Source organism: Mus caroli, chromosome 1 (assembly GCF_900094665.2).
Source record: "Mus caroli chromosome 1, CAROLI_EIJ_v1.1, whole genome shotgun sequence".
NCBI lineage: Eukaryota > Metazoa > Chordata > Mammalia > Rodentia > Muridae > Mus > Mus caroli.
The window spans coordinates 149,443,871-149,454,065 of NC_034570.1; the positions used below are offsets into that span (position 1 = coordinate 149,443,871).

Below are 10,195 nucleotides of genomic sequence, written 5' to 3' on the forward strand. Positions count from 1 at the left end.
TGGAACTTACTGTGTAGCTGACAATGATATTGATGACCCTTCTGCTTCTACCTTCCCTCAGCTAGGCTTACAGGCTTATGTTACCATGCCCTTCATATACAGTGCGAGGAATAAAACTTAGTCTCATTGATGACAGACCAGCACTATACCAGGTAAACTCCATCCTACACCCACCCTCTTGTTGATTCTTTAAGACTCTAACAAGCATATGACTTGCCTTCAAATGATGTTTCTTAATTTAACTCCACTATACTTCTTACAACCAGACTTTCAGGGCAACATTTGAGTTTTCTTTTTTATCAGCATTTCATGTTTTGTTTTGGTTTGGTTTGGTTTGTTCAGTTTTGTTTTTTTGGTTGTTGTTTTGTTTTGGCTTTTTTTTTTTCCTGTATTGTTAGGATTTCAGTGGAATGCAAGGAAAAATTACTTTGGACAAAGAAAAAATACTAATGTCACCATTGAGCCAGATGCAGCATTTTTGGCTTTCAGCTGAGATTCTATGAATCAATCAAGTTAGAAAACAAGTTATACAATTCTAGGAGAGATGCTTATTAATAGTTAAATACAAAATGGATAACATAGCTTATATCACCAGGTATATGCCAACTCTCCCTTTATCCACCTAAATTTTAATGGAATTGGGTCATAAGGCCTAAGGAAGTAGCCAGAAATTCCTTTTTCACAATATATAGAATCTGAGGGTTTCATTTTATAAGGTGTTTACACATACAACAATGATTGATGTGATATTGCCACCAAAGACTTCTATTTTGTAAGTGCATAAGAATTCACATTTGAAATATATTCATGAGAAAAATACATGAGATTCCTTATGTGTCCTGTGTATAAAAATGTACTATATTGTACTGATCTGCTGGCTGTGAAAGAAAAAGCCAATTTTCATGGCTCCTGTCAGTCACATGTGGTTTGGAAATGTTTATGCATTCCAGATGTACTCAGTGTAAACTGGAGAATCAGGTCCTATTTCCACTGGCTTGCATGCACGCATATAAAACTTGTTTTTCTCACAGTGCCACATGAAAATACATGAAGAACCAGCAGCAGGGATCACAATTAATTAGCTTCCTTCTTGAACTTTCACAGCTATGATGCAGAGGGCAATTCAGATCCTTCGTGTTTACAGAGGCTGAGACTTCTACTTTTCTTTGTTGTTTTCTTGTTCAGTTCTGCTCCATAAGCTACAGGCAATAGATATGAGCAGTGGGCTATCACATGTAAGTATGACTCAGTTTAATCCATGGAAGACTCTCCACAAACTGTTTGAGTGTATTAGATATGGTAGCTATTGAGCCAACAGAAGAAGAGGTCCCAGGGATGATGGATACTTGAGACATTTCCCAAGAGTCTTCCTAACAACTGCCATGCAACATAAATTTATACCTACTATGTGTCAGGTTCCCTGCTAGGCACTAACAAATACTTAGTAGGATTTCCACTACAGGAAGCCCAGAATTCAATGTGAATGAACATGCATTAAAGAAATCAATACCACACAGTGTGGTGGCCACTTTGGTACAACTGACCTAAGAAAAGAGTGAAGAAGCTTGACAGAGCTTCACAAGATGGTAGTCCTGATGATGCAGTTTGAAATGGCAAGGACTGGATGACAGTCAAAAGAGTAGGAACATTATGTGCACAGACTCATTGAGAACACATGATTCGAGGACGTGAAAGAAATGCTGTGTGGCTTAAGGCCAGACATAGAGGCAATATGGAAAATAGCTCGAAAATAATTGAGGTCTAGGTGATAATTATGAAATACTATGACATTTTAATAGTGTGCATTTAGTGTGAAGATCTGAAGGTATCTTCTAAGAAGGTATAAAAGCTATAGATGAATTAGCTAATGATAAAATTCCCAATATCTACACTGTCTCTCACTCTGTTCTGCTTTCTGACACTTAGCACAATATCCGGCATCTAGTTACTGATCAATTAACACAAGCCACAACCACTACATATAGTAGATGGTCTCTCAGATTTCCGCAGGGGTCTGTGTTTTTATATGAAATCATGGGTAGACTCATTGACTCTGACTATTGCATCAAACATTTCAGAAGTAGTCAACAGCCATTCCTACTATTATGTTATGAAAATGACTGGGGCTTCCCTCTTGGGAAATGTCTCAAGTATCCATCATCCCTGGGACCTCTTCTTCTGTTGGCTCAATAGCTACCATATCTAATACACTCAAACAGTTTGTGGAGAGTCTTCCATGGATTAAACTGAGTCATACTTACATGTGATAGCCCACTGCTCATATCTATTGCCTGTAGCTTATCTGAGGCTACCAGTTGTCACAGTGACAGACTTCAAAGTGAATTCCCCAACTTCCTTTGAATCACTTTGGTCAACAGCTCAATCACACCCTCCAAAGTGAGCCTAAGCCTATGACAGATCTCTGAGCTGCAACTAGACTTGTCACCCTCAGAAACCATGTCATATCAAGATGTTGAATCACTACATTTTGGTGTGGTTTGCTATAGATCAGTAGAAAACCAATATATTCTACTAGTATTATGTACGCTGCATCACTCTTAGGAAAGGTTTCTAATATACCTGGGATGGATGTGGTGGCACTCAGGTACATGATGGAACGTTGCTTACAACACTAGATTTTGTGATTAGGTTCTGGATCACCTAGCAAGTGGACTCACCTTGCTCTCTGAGGAAATGTTTCTGTTACTCTTTGGTTCCAATGATCTATTAGATCACTGAAAGTATCATTCTATCCTACCTGCAGCACAGATTGTTTAATTTAAAGTGTTCCCTACTTCCAAAACTAGGTTCAGGAATATTTTAAAGTATAACCCTTCTTCTAACTGCTGCTAAGAGTCCAGGGATCCTCATCTATCTAGATGATGACAATCATAAATGTATCTCTGAGAGGCACATGTAGCTGATCAATTTCTAATGTCCATATGTGGTCTTGTGATCATGTGATATGCCTTAGAAAGTAATTCTTAAATTTGATACATACACTGTCCAGGTGGGAACAAGTAAATAAATATAGATTGCTAAGAGAACACTGAGTTTTTGGCACAAAACTTTTGGCAGTTTAAATAACAATGTTGGTTTAAAGTCATTGACTTTATATGTGAAAAAGAGATTAAAACCTTGTAAAGATGTTACATATGCACAAAAACATTATACTCAACTAAGAAAAGAAGAAAATATATGAAAAGCCCAAATTAGACTTCTATATATTGTTTTTGCCTGGTTCTCAGGACTTTTTGATAGTTCTTAAATCATCCTTTCAGCTAGTGATTAAGTAACCACTGTATATCACTATGAGCATAAATAATAACAATACAGTGTAGTCACAAGGGCACTTGGAGAAAAGAGAGAAAAGCTAGCTTTGTACCTCTTTCCCTCATAATTTTGCTCTGGGATGCAGTTACTGGGGGCTGAAGAACTGGTCTGGGAGGATGTCCTTAGAGCCACTGCTGAGATGCCCACCAGTGGGGATGAAAAATTCAGCAGCATGGAGGAGGTATGTTGGGGGTAGACATTCACAGGATGGCTCACATTGATAACCAGTGGATTTTGTTGACACGACAGTCCATAGGTTCCTGAGGAGAAATAAGGTAAAGAATACTACTCTGAGCCATTCGCTTAGAACGTGGCAGCACCTGCTTACCCTCCCTATAGCTATGTGTCATATACAATACCACAAACACTTTCAGATGTCAATATCAAACCGACGCCTGAGCCTAGTGGAATAGGTGCTAGTGGTGTTAAAGAAATAATTCTCAACTCACCAAGAGAGTGGTTGCTTCCACTGGCATCAATCAGGTAAAGGGTCACTGTTGCCTGCTGATGCTCCCCAGGGTTCACGCCATCCGATGCCAAGAAAAGGAAAATTGCCACTGCAACCCCTGGCCTATTGAAACACACCTAGGAGTAAGCACACACAGTATGAACCACTGTTTCCCTAGACAAGCAAGGTATGTGCCTATCTTATCTCTATAATTCTAGAGTAGTTCTTTGAAAGTAAGAACTTTGTGCTTTGCAATGGAAAACACCACAGAGTAAGCACAGCGGGATCCAAGGTGACAGCAAGCATCAGGATGAGCTCCATGAGATGAAAGAACATCATCAGCACCTGTGGAGCATCCTTCCTCAAAACTGCTTAGTGCTGTTCCTTTATTCACTACAACTCGGTTTTGTTTGCTTATGTGTTTATTTGTTTGTTTGTTTGTTTGTTTGTTTTTGAGAAAACATCTTATGTAGACCAGACTGGGCTCAAATTCACTACTTACTGAAGCATGATCTCGAACTCCTGATTGTACTGCCTCTATCTTTCAAGTACTAGGAGTATAGGAAAAAATATCATGTCTGGCTTGGAGTTATCTTTTTAAATTTCTACAGAGGGTTTTAGCAGAGACAATCGTCATCTCTATATTAATCAGTCCCCTTCTACATTAAAGGGAGGGAGTAGACAAGATTACCAATAAGCCAGAACATAGGTAAACAAACTAATTCCTTCTGATCTATATGAAGATCAGACCATATATCGTAGTTATCCTCCCCCCTCTCTGCTTCCTATACCCTTTCTCATAACTTCTCCTTTACCAGGAAACTATGATGTGGGAGAGAAGCTTGGGTTTGAATAAGAATGGCCTCATAAGCTCTTACATTTGAATGCTTAGTCACCAGAGTGCCAGCCACATTCTCTGCCCCACTTTCCCATCCCTCCCTCCCCCTGGCCTGCCTACCTGCCCTCTCTCTACCTGGAGATCAGCTACTTCTCCAGCACCTTGCCTGCATGCCACCATGACCTGTACCATGAGGATAATGGACCAAACTTCTAAGACTCTAAGTAAGCTCCGAATTAAATGCTTTCTTTTACAACAGTTGCCTTGGTCATGGCATTACCTTACATCAATAAAGCAGTGACTAAGAAAGATGCTATTATAGAATCTGTTGCCTCTGAGGTTTAAAACTTGACAGACTTCTTGTGCAGTTTTCTTTGTGTCTCAAAGTTAGATTCCTGCCCCCTGCTTAAAAACAAGTCAAACTGAAGCAAGAAAAACTCCGAGGTGACAGACTGCAAGACTGTACAATAATAGCCTTTCACTTCTAATTTCTATTAAGAATTATACCTAAACTTTCCCTCTGCTATGTAGACATTCCATTCCTTTTATAATGAACTTACAAAGATTGTTGTGCACTTAAAAAAAAAGGGGGATATCTTTTAATTTTTGAGATCATATAATTACAATTCCTCCTTTTCTTTTCTCCCTCCAAACACTCTCATATACCCCTCCTGGCTATTTTTCAAATTCAAGGTCTCTCTTTTCTATTAATTGCATATATAAATCATCGCATATAGATTAATGATTTTATATATATATATATATATATATATATATATTCAGATTCTGTAATAGCACTTTTTCTTAGACACTCGTGTGTGTGTGTGTGTGTGTGTGTGTGTGTGTGTAACATGTTCAGTATGTATATTGTTACTTGTAAACATGTCTTCAGGGATGACCATTGTGGCTTTTTCTTGGCTTCTAAGCATGATGTAGTTCCGGTATAGAGCATTGCTCACCTAATTGGTAGAGACCTCCTCTGAAGTGGCTAAAAGAGTAAAACATGTTTTCCATTTTAACAAGAATTCTTTCTTGTCCACAGACTGGGATTTCCTGAGTCCTGGCAGCATGCTTATAGTGTTCATTTGAACTACTGGCTTAATTAGGGTTATTTTACGATTTTCAGTGGTTAGGGCAGCACAGCTCTCTCCCTTCGTCCTTTCCACCTTTGCGGGAAGGTCCAACCACACTCTTTACACAATGTCTCCCCCACTCTCTTTTCATTTCCCTTCTTTGAAGTAATAAATATTCCTTCATAACTTCAAAAACACCCAGACCCATAGGTTACAGCTTCTAAAATGAAGTCTTCTATCCATGAATGGCCAAGGGCTAGACATAAAACACATTCAAAGTCTAGCTCAAAGCTCTTGACCCCAGCAGCAAATGACATCAAAGCCTCCTGGGAACTCCCCATAGCCTCTTCCTTCCCATGTACCACAGTAGAGACCTGAGCCTGGGAGACAGCTCTTTTCCTGAGCCAGAATTAAGAGTCCAAAGAGAAGGCCTCAGTACTGAAGATCAAGCTGGCTGCAGTAAAACACAGGGCAGCTCAGTCTTCCACAAATGCCAAAGTAGGTAGCAGAGGTAGGATTTATGATAGGTGTGGGCTCTTCTGTCCTGAGGATCCACACCCAAACCTTCCAATGCACTTTGTGTCTCTTGACAACATAGACTTCTGGTTTGAATACCAAATTACTCTGGAACTTCTAGTCTGTTCTGTGTCAGTATCTCTGTGTTGTGATTTGTAGGGAGAGGTTAGAGCAGGACTCCCAGGCCACAGATCAAGCAGGAAAACCACAGGTGAGACTTATAAGTGGCACACTGTTAGGTTTACACAAAGTAGAGAAACAAGATTGGATGAGGTATGGTTGCTGAATCTTGTGTATTTCCTTTAATAGGAAAGATAGGCCAGTTTAATTTTCAAATAAAGTCTGAGTATAATCCTCAGCAGCAACTAGAAGCACAAAGAGCAAACATTTTATCTCAGAACTCTTTGCACCTCAGTAGCAGAGACCAGTCTGAATCTCCACATGTACTAATTACCAGTCTAGGTTTAGGTAAAGAGAAGTCAAGACTCACTTTTGAACAGAGGGAGAGAGGGAGAAACAATTTTGAAATTTGAAGACACTTTAACAAAAGAATTTGTCACAAAGAACATTGGAACAAAGAGAAAACAGAGCAAATAGACCATACAGCATATGTGCAGATAGATATGATAATGATATATAGTTAAGTAGATAAATAATACATAGATAAACAGATGGATGGGAGTGACAGGAAAGAGAGAAGAGATGGGTGGGTAGAGCATGACAGAGAGAAAGCTGAGACAGGCTTGTGACAGATATAGGCAGATATTCATGAGAGGGAAAGACAGACAAACAGACACACACACACACACACAGAGAGAGAGAGAGAGAGAGAGAGAGAGAGAGAGAGAGAGAGAGAAAATGTAGCTGCTTTTTATTCAGTGACTGTATATGTACTCCCAAGTTGGACCTCAATCTCTGACTGCTAAAGAGTAAGATTGGTACAGAATGTCTTTAATGCTGAGCTATTTGAGGTGTAGAATCCATCTCCAGATTGCCCGCTGGGCACGGATGCACTCCGTACTCAGGCCAAGTGATTCAACATTTAAGTCAGCCTTTGTGGTGTTCACTGGATCATAGACCCTGAAACTATGCCACAAACTTAAAAATAATCATATTTAAAATGCTTTTGGTTAATCCCTGGCTCTCTCCTACCCCCATTTCCTCTTTATCCCTCCATGGCACTTTTCCAGAGGGGAAAATGGATATCATAGGTCAGGAAAAACATGCTATTGGTACAGCATGAGGACATGTTTTGCTGGAGTCCTCATCAAACTCAGCAGGCTTTTATTCCTACAGGAGATGTTAAAGATTATATTCTTAGTACATCAAGATTTGATTGTTGTATTGGAAACAAGGGTTTACCCCAAGTAAAAGCTCTTTTAAATGACCATCAAAACTCAGAATAAAATTACTTTTAATTTTAACTAAATCCTGTGTGCTTTTGTAGGTGAAAAATTACCAAATGTTCATGACTTTGGGTGAGCCAATCTAATAATCTTGTCATCAAAAGTTTTGACAAGGAAGAGATTAACTCCAAATTACAAAGGCTCTTTTCATGATAGCTAATGGAGGAAGGGAGCTTATTTGATGACTAAACTCTACCCACTGAGTTTTCCAGATTGTCTCCAGATTTAGAATGCAACTCCAAATGAAGATAGGACTTTTGAGTCTAGTAGGCTTTCTTCTCACATCTCAGCTCCTGTTTATCTTGGTACTGATCGGAATCAAGACCATGTACTGCTTTTGTTGTCTACTGTAAAATAAAGTCTAGAGCCACTGTGAATGTGTATGCTGCTTTTTCTATAAGAATCACACCAACTTACCCTTATGTGTGATTGCTTTCAGGGCTTCATGGCTAGACTTTTAAAAATGTAGGCTTTGGCAAGTCAGTGAGAAAAGCTAGAACCTAGTCAAGGTGACCAGGTCACTTCCTTCTAGATCATTTCCTCAAGTTCATTATAGACAAGGCCAAGTCTATGAAGAGTCTGTTAGAAGAGTTCCTGAAACCTCAAGGGAGGAGCAGAAAGGGCCAGAACCACATCTGTATTAAGCACAGCTGTGATGTGTCTCCCACATCACCTCTTTCATGACTGTGGCACTCAGAACAAAATGAGCTCTCTCCAGAAATTGCCCTTTTGGTGACCTTCTCATACAGGCCCATGCTACTTTCTTGGTGTGTGATGCAGAGGGGGCAGGAAACCCATGTCAAGTAATATTTTCATAAAACTGAATAGTGGATTGAAGTTATTCTAAAGGGCCATCCCAGCTTTCAGAGAATTATGGTACTATTTTTGTACCACACCTACAGACTAACCCTAGTTATTTTACTCCCCTACACACTAACATCAACAATAGTAACCTTTATGCATGTAAATTTTTTTTCTCAGAGTCTGAACACCAGCGAATATTCCACCAAAGAGGGTGTTTGAAAATGAGGAAAAGTGTTACGGGATTCAGATAAAAACAGTCCTTATGGAATAGAGTTAGAGATGGTCCTCTCTTGGAAACCAAATGCAAAAGTGAGGGGACCTGAGAGAGTATTACCTAGCTGTACAAGTGTCCACTCTGCATTAGAAACAATGTCTCGGATGCTTAGAGAGCTTAAAGTATGTGAAGTTGCCCTGCTTGGGACAAGCAAATATTTCCATATAAAAGCAACCAAATTCTAGCTTAGTAACAATCAAATAGAAAGGAGAAGTAAAGTTTTGGCCCCTGGAAGGTGGGATTCCCTTTCAGTGTACTAGGTTAGCTTTAAAGGAACTGAAAATCTTAGTCATCTCTGTTCTCACATGACTCCTAAGGAATGCCGGAATCCACACATGTTAATGTCCCTAGCAACTGAAAGTTTTGTCCTCTGAAGACAATTACTTTTCATAAACTTCCATTATGCATAGAGAAGTAATCCCAATGTTCTTCAGAAAATTGTCTGTCCTATTAAGCAGAAAATCCTGTTAGCGAGTTTCTACTTGTTTCTAATTGTTGAATTGGAAGTAGACTGGAATCATAGCGAGCATCAACTATTTCACTCAATGCTGAGATAACAATACTTTGTAGCAGTGATTTTCAAAGTGCTACCTGTATGCAAACTGCAGAGGAACCTCACTAGAAATCGACTCCTCAGCTAGCAGAACTGAGATTCCACATTTTAAACAGGACTTATGGGTATAACCAGCATTCTTCATGGGATGAAGCTCTGAAGATAGCCATTGATGGCTCTGTCCTTACCCTTAAATGTTACTAGTTCAGGATGTTAAATCATCCATCCTATTTGCTCATCTGTCTCCTTGTAAAAGTTCACATGCAAGTGCAAAGTTGTAAAGAATCATGTAAATACCTCATTTAAAAGAACTTTCAAAAGAAACCTGATGCCCAGAGAGATGGCAAGTTCACATGAAGTTACTCGATGGGCTAAAACCAACAACAGAAGTAACAATATCGTTCATTGGAGTGCATGTGTTCTTCCAATTGCTAAGGCATCTACTAACTAATTGCTGTATTTCTAGGGTAAACTCAAAGTCAGATCACCAGTACATAGTCACACATAGGATCCCATGAACTTTACTCTAATTAAATATTCAAGTTGTAATCAGACTCAGTGCCTTTCATACATGTACTTTTTTTGTTCAGTAAAATTATGGAATGTGGACAGCTTCCGGGATGATTGAAAGAATTTCTAAATAAGTGATCAGTTTCTCACTAATTAAAATAATAACTGGAGAGTTATAAGATTTAGAAAAAAACAACCAACCAAGATATAAGATGTCTGCTTAACTTAAATATCTGATACACAATACTTTTGTTTTAGTATTGCCAAATAAAACATGAAAATATTGATTGCTGTTTATCTAAAACCTAAATTTCACAAAAGAGCTCTCTCTCGCTCGCTCTATCTATCTATATCTATATCTATATCTATATCTATATCTATATCTATATCTATATCTATATCTATATCTATATCTATATCTATATCTATATCTATCTATC

At 38.8% G+C, this 10,195-nt stretch overlaps 1 protein-coding gene across 1 annotated transcript in view; it reads right to left on the bottom strand.

Moving 5' to 3' along the window:
• The window catches only part of Pappa2 (pappalysin 2), a 235,288-nt gene that overhangs the window by 97,773 nt on the left and 127,320 nt on the right, over positions 1-10,195 (bottom strand). Inside the window, exons 12-13 of the mRNA XM_021175322.2 lie at positions 3,783-3,918; positions 3,386-3,593 (exon numbers count right to left, since the gene is read on the bottom strand). Of these exons, the coding sequence (XP_021030981.1) occupies positions 3,386-3,593; positions 3,783-3,918 (344 nt within the window). The remainder of the gene's footprint in view (positions 1-3,385; positions 3,594-3,782; positions 3,919-10,195) is intronic.